Source organism: Danio rerio, chromosome 6 (assembly GCF_052040795.2).
Source record: "Danio rerio strain M-AB ecotype USA chromosome 6, GRCz13ab, whole genome shotgun sequence".
NCBI lineage: Eukaryota > Metazoa > Chordata > Actinopteri > Cypriniformes > Danionidae > Danio > Danio rerio.
This window is the reverse complement of record NC_141026.1, coordinates 34,989,007-35,005,919: the sequence shown is the minus strand read 5'-3', so window position 1 is coordinate 35,005,919 and position 16,913 is coordinate 34,989,007. Positions and strand designations below refer to the sequence as shown.

Sequence of the window (16,913 nt, the reverse complement as noted above, 5' to 3'; positions counted from 1 at the left end):
ATGATCCATAAAGAAAATATATTTTAGTGTTTTTATGTCATTTCGAAATTATAAGAACTTAATTAATTTAAAATAAATCTTTGAACCACATTCATTCATTCATTTTTTTTGTCGGCTTAGTCCCTTTATTAATCCGGGGTCGCCACAGCAGAACGAACCGCCAACTTATCCAGCAAGTTTTTACGCAGGGGATGCCCTTCCAGCCGCAACCCATCTCTGGGAAACATCCACACACACATTCACACACACACTCATACACTACGGACAATTTAGCCTACCCAATTCACCTGTACCGCATGTCTTTGGACTGTGGGGGAAACCGAAGCACCCGGAGTAAGCCCACGGGAAGGCAGGGAGAACATGCAAACTCCACACAGAAACACCAACCTTCTTGCTGTGAGGTGACAGCACTACCTACTGCGCCTGTGAATCTGTCTGTTTAATGCTACACTTCAAAAAGACATAAGCTCTTTATATGATGTGCAGATTAAATTTAGGCTTTTATTCACTTTTATTGATCAGAGAACAATGTTTACAGCATTTGCCATTTTGAAGATACTTCCTGGGAAAGACATGACAGTGAGTGAATGGTAATTTTCATATTTCTCATAAGACTGGGATCCATGATCATTTTATATGAGCAGTTATTTTACTTTGAAATGTGTGTTCCATGTCAGAATGTCTATTTTTGTTTTGGACTGTGATCCCGGCCACTGTAAGTGCAGATTCGGCTCTTGAAAAAAAATTTATTAAATAAAAAAGCATGGTTACAGGTAACCCAATTTGGGATGTTTTGCTACTAAATATGGCATAAAAAATCATACTAAAAAAAGTTGGAGAGAGATGAGGGAATATGATCTGTAAAGCTCGAGAAACCTGCAGTGCAGTTGTGCTATGTCTGTGCACTGAGCATTAGGCCATTTAACTAACTTCATACATAGGTTACTTTACACAATATCTTTAATTTTATTTTTAAAAAATGTAGTACACAAGCTGTATTTGCACAATACAAAGTTTACAGTACAGAATAATATACCAGTGTGTTTCCAACCTATGAGGCAGTGGTGGGCTGCTGTTTGGAAATGGACCTCTGAACCTGAGACTGACACCTAACATGTCTTTGTTTGAAATAATCCTCATTTGTATTCTAAATTTTTCTTTTGGGTTTGAAATGATGGGAGATCATCACCAAATCTGTATGTTACTGTCTTCTGTTGAACAAAAAAGAAGACATCTTAAAAAATGCTGAAAATGTGTAACCACTGACTTCATTCATTCATTCATTCATTCATTCATTCATTTATTCATTCATTCATTCATTCATTCATTCATTCATTCATTCATTCATTCATACCATCAAAAGGTAATTACAAAATAAAATGAAATCTAATACAATATGATTCAATACAATTATCTGGCATGAGAAGATACAATGTCATATAGTTTAGTAGACATACGATAGACTAACTTTAGTTTCGCACTCGATTTGTAGAGGTTGTCATATTGAGATCATGTTTATCATGCACATCTCTGATATCAAACAGTTCAGAACGAAAGTCCAAGACGACTGCTGTATCTGCCCATCAAAAAATTACTGAGTGCATCTTTTTGACTAAAGTGTCATTTTTCTTTGGATTTTAAAGTACAAAGCTTTCAGCATAATTCATATTCGCCAGAACGAAAGTGATTTATTTTTTTACACTGACAGTTACTCCCTTTATTGTTTTTCTGCAGAAACTTCCATCGCCACCCCTATCAGTCCTCTGCTCTTTGGATTTGTCTCATTCTAATGAATTGTTTCTCCGCAGTGTTTTCTGCTTCTCCCGTCTTCTCTCTTTGTCTCTGTCTGTCTCCCGCTCAGTCCCCCCCACTTCCATTTGTTCTTCTTCGCTTTCCCTTCATCGTAACAAATGCATTCTCTCGCTGTCAGGGCTCATTTAAATATTTGGGGTGAGAATGAGAATATATAAGAAGAGAGATATTAATATTTATTCTATTAGCCGAAGTGCTTAGGTCTGTAATTTTGCGCCGTCCCAAAAGCACTGTCTTAGATATGATGGATAGCACACCATAATTATGGACGTGAAAAAGTGCTGATGACAGCAGTACAGGCGAGAGGCCAGCAATGGATACGCCAGCGGAGCAAGGGTTAAAGCACACTCTCATCCTCGCTCTGTTCTTTTTCTCTTTCTGTCTGCCATTCCCTATGTTTTCCTGTCCCGTTTCTTCTTTTGTTTGCCCGGTCTCATCTATTCGCACCTCGTCCTGATCGCTTTCCCTCTGACTCTCATCCCTCTATCACTCTGTCACTATTCTCATTTCCCAGCTCTTTATCATAGCTCACACCACCATCCCTACGTTCCGTCTCTCTTTCTCACTTTCTTGCTCTCTGTCTCAGTAATGTAAAATGTGCTGACTCTTTCTGCTTTGTGGCCAGTAGAAAGCTCTTCTAATAGGCCCCAGAGACTTCCCAGCCTTTCTTAAATCAAGTGGAAAATTGTTAACTTGCACTGATATAAAGATGTTCCATCCACTTCTCTCTCTCTCTTTTTTCTCCTCTCTCTCTCACGCACTTCTCTTTTCCCTCTATTTTGCTGCTTTTATGTAAATTAAAATGTATGAGAGAGCATGGTTGGGGAGGACTTGGGCTTTTGTGTTTTCTTTGCTGAAATCGCAGCAGTGAACATTAAAGTTAATGAGGCTTCTCTGTACTGCGTCCACCGCACCATCACTGGGATTTTCTGCTAATTAGATATGATTCCAAATAGCCAATCAACTTATAGGTTAGGTGAGATTTATATCACCCATGCTACTCCAATAGCTTTCAATCATTTGTAGAAATGTTGGTTGGGAATGACGGAATGTGGGTAAGTCCATTGCTATTGCGTAATAGAGATGCGTCAATGAAACGGTTCATAATCAATATTGGCCAATTGTTTACATACAGCCAATGATGAGGGCAGATTATAACCTGTCATTTAGAAGTGGGAGGTAAAGTGCATTTCATTTGTGCTGTGTAAATATGTCTCTGGTGAGGATTTGCTTAATTAAATTAAATGATAATGGTGACACTAAATTTTCTTAAGGTGAAATTTCGCTAAAACTTTTGACACAATCTGGCATGCTTTAGCTTGTGGTGGATGAATGAGTTTGAATGGAATTTTTTTTTTTTCAATCTTAATCTAATCTTTAGAATTTAGTTAAGAATGACTTGATCATTTGAGAAATGCATTTTCTGTTTAGACAACTAGCTACTCTGAAGCAACTTGAAAATGAGAGAATACATTCATTCATTTTCTTTTTGGCTTAGTCCCTTTAATAATCCAGGGTTATCACAGCGGAATGAACCGCCAACTTATTCAGCATATGTTTTACTCAGCAGATGCCCTTCCAGCTGCAACCCATCACTGGGAAACACACATACACACTAATTCACACACATGCACTACGGACAATTTAGCTTACCCAATTCACCTATACTACATGGTTTTTGGACTTGTAGGGAAAACTGGAGCACCCAGCGGAAACACATGCAAACACGGGGAGAACATGTCAAACTCCACACAAAACTGCCAACTGACCCAACTCGGGCTTGAACCGGTGACCTTTTTGCTGTGAGGCAACTGTGCTACCCACTGTGCCACCATGCTTCCCAATGAGAGAATAAAGATTTTCAATTCATGTTTAAAGTTGTGTCATTATCATTATTTTAATAAAAGGTTTAAAAGGAAGAACTGCTAAACTTTTAGTATTGGTATTTTTAGATATCACTCTTAATAATTGGCTGTCGACTAAATTATTTAATATCAGTGCATAGTTGGTTAAGTTTAAACAATTAATTACTTAAATATTAAATAAAAAATTACTAAAAACTTTATTTATTTGTTTTTTTTATGTACACTACATTTATACTAAATACCAACTGTATGTCTTAAGTTCACCTCAAGATTACAATTTTTGGTTAATTTATTCAACCTCAGGCTGTTTAAAGGTTCAAGAAACCGCTTCTGATTATTATTTATAGTGGAGTTTTCTTATCCTATGAGAAGACCCTGCTTATTAATTATTCATGAGAGCACATGCTTTCCTGAAGGCAAGTTGTAAGACCCAATGACTGGGTGAGACCACCTCTGCACACGGCACAGGTCGGATGTTTTTGTTTTATGATCCACAGGGTTTTTTGCATGTTTTTCCCCACAATTCTGTTATGGTCGATACAGCAAAGCTGTTGGTTTGCATCAAGCATTTTTGTCGGGAGAGCTGTACAAGAATTGGTAAATGGCGGACTTTGTTTTTTATCAGTTGAGTTCGTTACCATTCAGACACATTGCCTATGTCTGTGCTGCTGTGTTCACCTGTGTTTAATATCCTCCAGATTACCGGCAGGGCTAATGGTTGGAATAGACATGACAAGAGACCTGCTGCACTGCTATCCACTGTGTCTGCATTCAAACCCAATAATTGAAGAGAAATGAATTCCTCCTTATTTATAGTGTTTATATAAACACAATTATCTTTATAATGATATAATAAATTGTGGTAATGTGTATTTGAAATTATGAATAACACATGTAGCAGGGCATTAAATTACTTACTGTTTATTTCTTTGTATTTTAATTTTGTAAACTAGAAAATCATGCATCTCCTCATGGTTTGCGTCTCATTTTGTGAGCCAACTGACAACAGTTGTTCGATCCGCTCTTTTTCCCCTGCTCTGCCAGCCATGCCCACTTCTCCCTCTGCTCGCAGAGCTCCATGCCCATCTCCGAGCATTTTTTTTTTTAATTCTGAGGTAGACCTTGTCGGAAAGAGGAGGGTTGGTGACTTTTTTTTTTTTACTTTGCTTGAGTAGAAGCTGTTTACCTAAAAGCATGGCCCTGATATATTCGAATAAAAAAGTAAAAAGCCAACAGTGCTTTGAGCATTATAAACTCTAGATCAGGGGTGCTCAATCATGTTCCTGGAGATCTACCTTCTTGCAGATTTCAGTTGCTACCCATATCAAACACACCTGCCTGTAATTATCAAGTAGTGTTCAGGTCCTAATTAATTGGTTCAGGTGTGTTTGATATGGGTAGCAACTGAAATCTGCAGGAAGGTAGATCTCCAGGAACAGGATTGAGCACCACCTACTATAGATAATGAATAGTAAAGCCTAAACATACACATTTCCAAACACACATGAACTGTGAATGTTGACCAAATTATTCAGCAACTGCTTTAGTTTGGGAAGATCATTTTTGAGAAAATTCCTCTGACGGTAAGGGAAAAGTTCACTGAAGTAGTCTCAGAAAACTTTTTCTCATTTTGAATGCTATGTTTGTCAAATTTGAAATATAAACTCATGAGATATTTGGCTTTCAAAGTATATATTTTTCAGGTTATTACATTAATGTTTTTTTCTGTGTTTGTATATGAAAATAATAACTCATTAATTTTTTTTTTCAATTACTTCATAATGTATAAATTTTCACATTTTTTAGCATGAAACTTTATATGGACCATAGTAAAGCTCAACGTGCCTTCTTTCCAATGATACCTAATTTATGTTTACAACTCACTGGGGTCAAGAACTGTTACTATTTAAATTTAGGTAAGTGTATATCCCCAAAATGAGTGATGGCTTACAGGTTAACTGTAACTAAAATGATAATAAAAATTATTTTCTAGCACAGGCTGATCATTTTACTTCAAAAGACCTCAATGTATGATAAGGGACGACAGGTATTATTTTCATTATTTTCTCAAATTGCCGATACCCATTTGATTATATCAATTGAAAGCTCTCAGCTAAAAATCTTCTTTAATGTAGGAAAAACAGTTTTTAACTCTGGATCACAATCAAGTTTTAATTTTTGGGTGAAGTATCTCTTTAATCCCATTAACTAAACTTTGAGTTCTTCTGGCCAAGAACTCCTCCTACTTAGGTTTGTGGATTTTATGTGATGAAAGAGGCAGGTAAATCTGTCAGTGTTTTCACAATAATAAACTGCCGCGCAACAAAGTGTCAGCTCTTTTAAAAGAGCGGCAGGCTCTAAAAAGGATTATACTGACAACAATGAGGTTATCAGAGAATTAATTACTTTAAACAAAATATCCTAAAGACCTGAAAAAGGTTTATTGTCATGAACCTTCAGAATTTGAAGGATAGTAAAAGACTGTAGTAACAGCTCAGTAACTAATAAACAGAACTTCTGAAAGAGTGATTAAAAACTGACTTCAGGTTCTAGCATTGCAGCCAACCAATAAGTCTGAAATTGGTGAATTCAACGTGCTCTGGCCATCTTAGTGGTCAATATACATCAAATGCTCTGTTGGCGGCTGAGAGTAGAGAGAAGATGCAGTCAATGTTGTTAAATTATAAATGCTTTTGAGATGCCAGTGTGATGGTTGGTACACTGCAAAAGCAACCCAGATCCAGCTTAGACCACACTGGAGAGGACATAGGGGCCCAATATTTATTTTATTTTATTATTTTTGAATGTTTTATTTTTTTTACTTCCTTTTATATATTTTATTTTATTCTATTTTTTATTTTATATTTTAATAAATTTTTCATTATTTGTATTAATGTTATTAATTTTTATGATTATTTATTTATTTACTTTTACATTTTTTGTCAACAGTTTTTGTCAATAGTGGTGTTTCCTCAATTCGTATCATTGTAGATTATCTGCTTTACAACAAAACAACAACAACATTTATGGACTATCATCTATTTGATTTTTGGGGTTACCTCTTATTCATATTTTGCTGTGATTGAAGGAGATGAAAACTGGTAACTTACAAAAAAATTAAATAATTAAATCGTGAGATTAAGAATAGTGTGCACAAAAAGGTTTCCCAGTGATGGGTTGCAGCTGGAAGGGCATCCGCTTCGTAAAACATATGCTGGATAAGTTGGCGGTTCATTTCGCTGTGGTGGCCCCAGATTAATAAAGAAAATGAATGAATGAATCCACAAGGGATTGTTCTAAATCATATGAGCTACTGTAGTATTACCGATGTAGTACTCTTAGATTATTCCACCTTACAAGGTTTGTAATTTCTCACAATTTACACATTTGTTCTGTCTGCCTTGGCCAGACCTTTGAGTGATTAAAGCTCGACATGGATGTTATCAGTCAAACAAGAAACAAATGGGTGTTTAAAAAAAGAAAGGTCCCAAATGCTCTTCTGAAATGGGGTGGAATTGGAATCGACTGAATTCAAGTGGCAAGGGATTTAGCAAATTGGGCCAATTAGCCATGAGTGTGGTGAGTGATGATGTTGTCTATAGGATGATTTAGGGGGCATTAGAGACCCAGATTCATTGGGTGCGATAATCCTGTTAAACTATACTGTGTGTATATATAAAATATATCTTTAAATTTTAAATAATTTTTTTTTATTTATATATTTTGCAGTACATATAGCAAAAATGGCCCTCTAGAAAGTGACTTGAATTTTAAACTTTTGTAATTGTTTTTATTTATTTATTTCAGTTTTTGTTTTGGCTTGGTTACTTTTTTTTGTCAATATTGTTGTCTTGGTTTAACAGTTTTATTATTATTTTGCTATTTTTTCTTGATGTGTTTCCCAAGAAAAAAATACTTTTTTTTTTTTTTTTTTTGCAGTTCACAGTTTTGTTTTGTTTTTATGTGATTAATTTAATGCTATACCTGTTTTATTGGTAACATATATATATATATATATATATATATATATATATATATATATATATATATATATGTGTGTGTGTGTGTGTGTGTGTGTGTGTGTGTGTGTGTGTGTGTGTGTGTGTGTGTGTGTGTGTGTGTATATATATATATATATATATATATATGTGTGTGTGTGTGTGTGTGTGTGTGTATATATATATATATATATATATATATATTTTTTTTTTTTTTTTTAATATATTAATTATTTATATATTTGGTCTTGATTCTGTGTTTTTTTTTTTCTTTTTTCATTCTTTGGAGCTTTTTTTATTTCTTTTTTTCATAGTTTTTTTACTTTAATGAGTTTTGTTTTCTGTTGGTTTCGTGTGTTATGTGTTCATTTAACTGGAATATTTTTATGTAGTTTGATAAAGTCTGTTAACTCTCGCAACATTATTTAATTTAAAATTTTCGTGCATTTTTTGCCTTTTTTGGTTTGGTGTCGTTTTGTTGTTTGTTTGTTTGTTTGGATTTGCATGGTTTGGTTTGGTTTTATTTTTTGCTTTGGTTAAAGGAGCAGTAAGTGTGTATCAAAATGCTGACTGGTAAGCATAATATTTCTTACAGTTGCTCCCCTGCTGTACAAAGACACGCCTCCTGATATCATGAACACGCACCTTAGATGACAGAGACCGTCCACTACATTAAATCATGTCATTAGCCAGTTAGAAAACTTTATAGTGTTTTATAATACTACAATATTGAATAAAAAAACTGTATTATATATAGCACTTTTTTAGTTGTGTAGCAAGCAAAACTTGTCATCATGTGCAATATTTTATACATGCAAGGATCACTAGTCTCATTTTCCCACACACTTTATCCTAAAGTGACTACTGTAATCTTAGTGGTTGGCCAGAGGGGTGTATGAATTACACTTATTACTAAGCCATACATGCATGCTATTTCAGACCGAATATTTAAAGTTGCAAGGTAAACAATATAGGGAGCCCATCACAGGTTGTCGTTGCTAAAATATTAATACACCAATATGAATATAAAACCAACTGCAACTCAGTAAAGCAGGCTAGGCAGAATAGCACTATTGAGTTATGTTTTGCTGTTAAACTAAATAAAAATCTACATTATCGATGCTGTAAAAGTTCCCTTATGAAATTGAAAATAGTCACATACATTTTTTCGCAAAGATTTCAGTGGCTGACTACACTTTTGTGCATATAACCCATTTATAAAACAACAAAATCTACATAAGCTTTGCACGACTAAAATAGTTTTAAAACAGAACATTACCTGTCAAAAAAAAAAATACTTCAGCCATGTTGTCATCCTTTCTTCAGCGTGCAAATGTAGCTCAAATATTATATCAGGATTTTTAAAAGTTTTGATTTAGCATTTGTTTTTACTGCTGTCATTTTCTCATGTGCACATGAACACGGTGCACGTGTATGCGCAAACAGCGGATATGCATGAACAAGTGTGCAGATGTACAGATCTGCATTTGCTGACAGACAGTTTGGCTACTTGTCAGAAGTATGGCAATTGTCGGCCTGACCATTTTTTAATTGGATGAACATTTTTTAGTCTTATGCCCTACCTAGAATATAAAAATACATATAAATGCATTAAGATCATTTTCTTCACTCATTACTATTGGAATGTAAAGAGACTTTCAACCAGCACAACAAAAATGTTTCTAAAGACCCACTGCACCTTTAATTGTTTAATATATTTTGCTTTGCTTTGTTTTGCGTGCTTGTACTCCTGACTTTTCTAAGTGGTTGTTTTCACTGAATGCATTTACTATAAAAGTGTATTAGCAGCCTATGTGTGTTTTGGTAGGCTATGTTTTACACAACATTTAGAAAATCTCTTGTTTACTGCGAAAACACTAAAAGCATCAATCTAATGTGTGATCAATTTCTAAGATGCTGTTTCCCTGTAATAACTGGAGATTTGGTGATTTTAGGCTGGTTGTGACTCTTTTTGGTTAGAATGTCTCTGGGGCGGTCTGTCCCAAGGGGTGACAAGGAGTCCACACTGTTCCCGGACACACGATCCTTCAACCACACACACACACACATACAGACACTCTCTCTCTCTCTCTCTCTATTTCTGGAGCAACGTGGGCCACACTCGCCCAGTCTCTCTATCTCTCTCACTTATCCACGCGTCTCGCGCTCCTCACCCCATAGTGGGGTATAATTAGCTCCTCTGACAGGTGGGAGGGATCGGGTCTCCCGAAGAATGAAGCTACCAATTTACGCCCAAATTACACAGGCACACAGACACTCTCACCTACTCTCACTTACACACACTTACACACACAAACACATGCTCACCTTCTCTCACTTAGCAGATACATGCACCTACTCATGTGCGATCACACAAAAAACACTTTCTTTTGATAACTTCTGTGAGCTCCTGCAGAGCGCGGCACAGGTGAAATCTGTACCCGCCAGGGTCCCACGTTAATAACCATTCCTGAAAACCTCCTGTGTGGGTGTAATAGAATGAAGCATTAAGGATTTTTTGCTCTCTCACTCACTCACTCACTCACTCACTCTCTCTCTCTCTCTCTCTCTCATTCTCTCTCTCTCTCTCTCTCTCTCTCTCTGTCTCTGTCTCTGTCTCTGTCTTCACAGTGTAAGAAGAAACACACGCTGGTATGCCCAGACTTCTCCAGTACTGGTGTGTGTCCACGTGGTTCCAAATGCAAGCTGCACCACAGACAGAGCAAGAAACGTACTGGCTCTAATGCAAGCTATGGAGCGGCCAAGAAAGCTTGTACAAGAGATGTTTTAAGGAGGTCAGGAACTATTCCTTTTTGTAATTGTCATCTGTATTAAGTATAAACAAACAAAAAAACAAGAAAAAAGGAAACAGGGAAAGTTTTTTAATACAGGCCCTGGTTGAGTTTAACTGAGTGTGCTGTTATTGCTGCCATTAAAGTTGAAATGTAACCAACGAAAAAAATTTGCAAAAAATGTTTCCATTGAAAAAATTTGCCTTTCATTGACATTGCCTTGTCCTCCTATGTGGCACAATTGTTTAAGTAGGAAAAAAATGTGCACGGATTTCTATATTTTCAGAATGGTTTCAGTCTGGTGTGTTGCTAGACATAAAGGTCTACTGGGGCACGAGCCCCCAACAAAAAATATATTGTTTAATGTTACCCTTATTTAAATTGCTATACAGAATAATATAAATAAATAAAATTATTATTGTTCTCAGCAGTTGTAGTATACAATATTGTTATTATGCATTATTATTCCAAATAAATAACAGAAATCAATCCAGACCAAAGACATAATTGGAATGATGTGCTAAGGACTTTAAAGATTTCTAATATTATTTTTATAGGGCGGCACGGTGGCTAAGTGGTTAACAGGTTGTAGTCCCAGCTGGGCCAGTTAGCATGTGGAGTTTGCATGTTCTCACCTGAGTTTCCTCCAGGTGCTTTGATTTCCTCCTCAGTCAAAAGACGTGGTACAGGTGAATCATATAAATTAAATTGGCCGTAGTGTATATGTGAGCATGTGAGAGTGTATGGGTGTTTCCCAGTACTGGGTTGCAGCAAGAAGGGCATTTGCTGTGTAAAACACATGCTGGATAAGTTGATGGTTCATTGTTGTGGCTATGCCTGATAAATTAATAGACTAAGCTGAAGAAGATTGATTGATTGATTGATTGATGGATTGATTGATTGATTGATTGATTGATTGATTGATTGATTGAGGTGACAATTCTAAAGAACACAAAAAACTTTAAAGAATTATCTTCATAGACTTGACTCTGATGAATTCCAAGAATTAATGTTATGAAGTCTAACTTCCCTGACTCATCATCTTTCATTTCTGCTTCATACAAAAAAAAAACTTACAGGAGCCATATTTAGTCAAAATAGGATCGTCATCATATTACTTAAACATTGGTTTTGCTGATTTGCAAAACTCACTGCGTGCCAACACCTCTGCATTAAAGGCTGGTCACGCCAGTTTCACGATGTATATTTTTTTGTTGGGCTTGTAAACAACCGGGATTCACACTAGGAGCTGGAGCAGCACATCAGCTTTCTGTTTTCTGTGCGATTGTCTCAGTTTTAGATTTTTGATTGTTTTTAATTAAACTGCATTGCTGTCGTAAGTGATGATTCAGTTGTGAATAGAGAATGCCTCTATTCTGGGGCTACCACTCTTAATTAATACATTACAGTACAGTAAAGTTTAAGTAAACTTTAACTCAAAGCATTTACGATTGACGATTTTCACTGGGGCATGTGGGGTCTAGTGATGCCCCTGGTTTCAGTTATCATTCATATGTGGAAATACAGTTGAAAAAAAAAAGTTCGCTCAAAAATCATCTTTTTATTCATTACATTTACTCACAGTTTTTTTCATCTTTTGAACACTAAAGAAGATATATTGAGGAACGCTGAAAACCTGTTTCCATTGACTTCCATAGTACAGTACAATTCAGCAATCACGATCAAGTAGGATTCGATTTTAGTTCAATTCAACACTATGTGATTGCAATTGGAAAAAAAAAATGCGATTGCTTTATTTCTTTAACTGTTAAACAAAACTCAGTTCTTTTGACACTGACTGTAGGAACAAAAATAATGTTAACCCTGCCTCTCTCACATAAGCTACTATTTTAGCCATGTACTGTAGATTTCCTGTTTGGTTATTAACAGCTAGATAAACAAATAGCAGGGCATTAGAAAAATACAATCTAAAACTGCTCTTCCAAATTATAACATGAAAAGACTTAAGTTTACCACATTTGCTATAAGAAAAACATAAGTACTCATTAAGCTTAGAATTTAAGATTCTAGAGAAGGCAAATTTATTGTCAACATCAAATATTTTAGTAAAATCCATATTTCACAGAGCATTATTGTGCTATTATTCTGTTGCCCTCCATCTTAGCACAGCCCCCTGTATGCAGCCCGCTTGTTTACTCATCACTCCTGACAGACAAATGGATGACTTTCTAACATTTAGAGATGAAAAATATACCTGTGACATGTCTGATTTGCACTGAGGAAAATACCTCTTAAATACCACCATTTTTTTGGACCCTTTTCACAAGACTGTTATGACACAATTAAAGGTCATCATAATCTTAAATCCTTGTTCATTTTTTAAATATTTTTATTTCTAAAAAAACGTATGAACATATGTTTATAAATATACATATTTATGAATATATTATATTATCTTTGCATCAAATAACAAGAAACGAATTATCGCATATGCGAGGTGTTTTAATGCAGCATCTATGGGGCTGAGAGTAAACTTGACGTTATTCTCTCCTCTGGCTGCAGTCATTAGTCTAACAGAATTTTTTTTCTTTTTCTGAAAGTCTTGATAACACTATCGTGGAGTTTTTCTTTTAAAATTTTAGCAAATAGAGTTGTAAAAATAATATTTGTTGTACTTTCCTATTCCCTACGCTCTAAGTTTACCCAACTATGATGCCTTCCACTGCTGAGAAACCCGGAAATGTAAAAAAGGGTTTATTGTGGATCGATTGATTGACAATCAACATTAAGGACATTCTCTCATTCTCTCCACTTTTCCTCATGTTTCTGTAGTGTTGTTATGCATTCTGTTCATGCAGCAGTGGTGATGACAGAAAATTATTGAGAAGTTTAGACGGATAATATTGTCAGATTATGATTTGTAATCTGCATTGTTTGGAACTTAATTTAGACAACTTTAAAGGTGACTTTTTTTTTTAACCCTCAGAATCCAGATTGTTAAATACTTGCATTTTTAACAAATATAGTCCTAACCTTACAATCCATACATAAATTGAAAACTGTTTTAATTCAGCTTTCATATGTTGTATATTTAATTTACTCTCATTTTACACTGATGCTGTGATCCTGCTGGGTCAAACATAATTTATTTATATTTGGACCCACCGGTCCTACTCCACCCGACCCGCACTTAGCTGGGATCGAATTCTTTGCATGGAAGTAGGTTGCTCTAACAAGGAGGCTAAAGATCATGGCCTGTAGCGTCTGTCGCTAGAACACCTTTAGATGTCAGAGGAGCGATGTTTACCTGCATAACACTTTACTAGCTGGACTCTATTACACTCAGCCCCCTAAACCTCACTCCCATCCTAGACAAGCCCCCAAAATGTAAACAAAAAATACATTTTAATCATACTGAATAAATATAAGTATCTAATATCAGCATTTGCAAAGAAAAGCCTCTACATGAATATATCATAGCTAAAAACATGCTGAGGTAAATGACAACGCTGAATTACATTTGTGTGATTTGTTTCAGATAATTGGAGCATGTTAACTATTTAAACTGACAGCTCTCTATATGTTTCTATTATGTACACAAAATTGTTGACATTTATTTTTAGAAAAACGTATTATTTAGTTTAACTTCAATAAAACGTTTGAACACAATTGACCATCTATTGATTAGACTGGTTTGTAATAATATAATACAGCATAATACAATAAAATATAATATAATATAATATAACATAATATAACATAATATAATATAATATAATATAATATAATATAATATAATATAATATAATATAATATAATATAATATAATATAATATAATATAATATAAATATATTATAATACAATATTATAAATATTTCATTTTTACATTGTTCCTCACAGCTCGGATGCAGCTCAGACTCAGTCTTCAGAGTCCACACTGGCAGATGAAGGCTCATCGTGCTCTCGTCCAGAGAAGTTGCCCTCCTTCATCTCTTTGTCCAGCTCTCCTGATGGCTCAGAAAACCCTGATACCCCCAAAATCCCTCCTGCTACAGGCCCACAGGCCAAAGGTGAGTATTGTAGGTCAACAGGAACAGATCAACAACTTTGGCCCTTCAAATGATCTAAATCATTGGTTTCAAACTCACTTAGTTTTTGCTAATGTAACTATTCAAGGTGTTCAAGACTCTTTTGAACAACTTGATTATTTGGATCAGCTGTGTTTGATCAGGATTGGAGTAAAACTGTGTGATGCTGCAGCCCTCCAGGAATTGAGTTTGAGACCCATGATTTAGATACTCAAGAGACACCCAGTTTATGAAATGCCACTGAGTAAGTTCCTTTTATAAAATCAAGTAATACTTAAAAAAAAGATAGTAAAAAGATTTTACGAAAAGGAGATTGTTTGATTTTCAATGGTAATTATATTGTTACTATAGCAAAATTTGGGAATGTCCATACAAATTTGGGGTAACTGATCAGGAAAATAACCCATTTCTCTTAGAAAAAGTTTAGGTAATTTATTTTTAGTTGCCAGTTAGATTGTTCAGTATCTCATGCATTGAAATTGGATGAGCCCTTTAACACTTGTGTGCATGTGTTAATATATAAGTGCGGCTTAAGATTCCAAATACTTTATGGGGTCACTGTATATATAAAGAGCAAGGAGATAATAAATATTTATGGTGTAAGTAGTTGGGTTATTTAATACGCAGGGATGGGGTTAATAATAACGAGGAGGTTGATATTATTTAAGAGTTTGTAACTTGAGGTATATAATACTTACTGAGCGGTTACTAATATTTAGGTTTGTTGTTAAGGACAGGCACAGCTGAAGCTGGTATGTCATTCTGACTGATGGAGGATTAGTGGAGAGGGGCCCCTATATCCAAACACACACACTTCAGCCACTCCTTATAGAACACTGTGTTTCTCTACACACACTCAAGAAAACAAACCTGATATACACGCAATGTCAAATACATTACATTCCTCCTGCAAGAAATGAGCAACTTTTCTCAAACATTCTGAGAAACTTCTTTGAACTTTTTTAGAATGCCTGTCATTTCTTTTAAGCTTGTCTTCTCTCTCATGCTTCATAACTTCCTTTCTTAAATTAGTCACAGCAGAAGTGAAACCCCTGTGATTAACCTCTGACCTTACACCCTAACAGTGTCTTTTCACAGTCACAAGGACATGCCGTTCTGAAGCGTGCCATTCACTCATTCTCTTCTCTATATGTAAACATTTATAAATGTGGACTGTACCTCCGGTTTACTGATGAATTTTTGATTATTATTTTTGATAAGTTTAAAATCGTGTCTGAGCGTATTGACTTTCCATCTAGCTTTTGTGAGTGTTGTCAGGTTTATTTCTGTGTCATGTCTGCATATTTATATGATTTGGGCTTGTTATACATTTACACACATGCGTCTGCCAACTTCCTATTTCTCCCATGCCAAGTTTCAGATCAGTTCCCCTTTGGGATCATTGATGGCAATCCCTGCGTCTCAGAATAGCACAGGTGCCCACCAGACCACCATGGCTTTTCACATGTCACTTTCTCATCCTGTTACCTGAAATCATCATCTGCTAAACACAGGCTAAACAAGTACTGCTTTCAAAATCATACGTTTAGAAAATTCTGGGATGGTTTTGATTGCAATGAGGGATTCAGATTACTAAATAGCATGTTAATCATTTTAGATATTTCTGAAAATTAAAAAGATGATGATGATGGATACAATTTAATTTATTTTTCTCTGATTTAAAAAAAAAAAAAAATATATATATATATATATATATACATATATATATATATATATATATATATATATATATATATATATATATATATATATGTGAGCAAAATCACATGAGTAGCAGTGCGACAGGGCTATATATCGGCATTGGTGGGAGGCGTGCATTGGCACGAGGTTGCAGGCTGAGTGCATAAGTGTCCCACCAGTGACAATATACAGCTACATCATAATGTAACGAGTGTGATGTTGTGTTTATACAACAATTCAACTACATAACAGTGCATATAAAAGAAAATCATTGCTTCTAAAATTCCTTTTGTTTGAAGAACTACTTTTCTTCGCCATTCATTTATATTTGCAGTTGACATCAGAACAGCATAAACCATTGCTACTTCGTCAACGTCACTTTAGAGCTAGTATTTGAATAATTCTCTAGTGTAATGTCTAAAGTGATAACAAAACAGGTGATTTTGCTGACATGAAATGCCATCAGTTTACAGAGATATCTCCCAGTATTTCTCTGTTGCAATCAGGAGATCACAATAATTATCCAAAAATAGCCAAAATAACGCAATCACTACTAGATTACTGTTGTGTTTGCGATAAGGAAAAAGGCTACACATGCAGGCATTTCTTTTTTTCTTTCTTTTTACTGAACTAGTCTGCAATAACGAAAACAAGAGACTCAATAGAAACAAACAGATGGCCAAACAAAAAGTAAC

The 16,913-nt window shown here is 35.2% G+C and overlaps 1 protein-coding gene across 1 annotated transcript in view; it reads left to right on the top strand.

Moving 5' to 3' along the window:
• The window catches only part of zc3h3 (zinc finger CCCH-type containing 3), a 114,503-nt gene that overhangs the window by 94,742 nt on the left and 2,848 nt on the right, over nt 1-16,913 (top strand). Inside the window, exons 10-11 of the mRNA XM_087257556.1 lie at nt 10,307-10,470; nt 14,330-14,499. Coding sequence (XP_087113682.1) covers nt 10,307-10,470; nt 14,330-14,499 — 334 coding nt within the window. The remainder of the gene's footprint in view (nt 1-10,306; nt 10,471-14,329; nt 14,500-16,913) is intronic.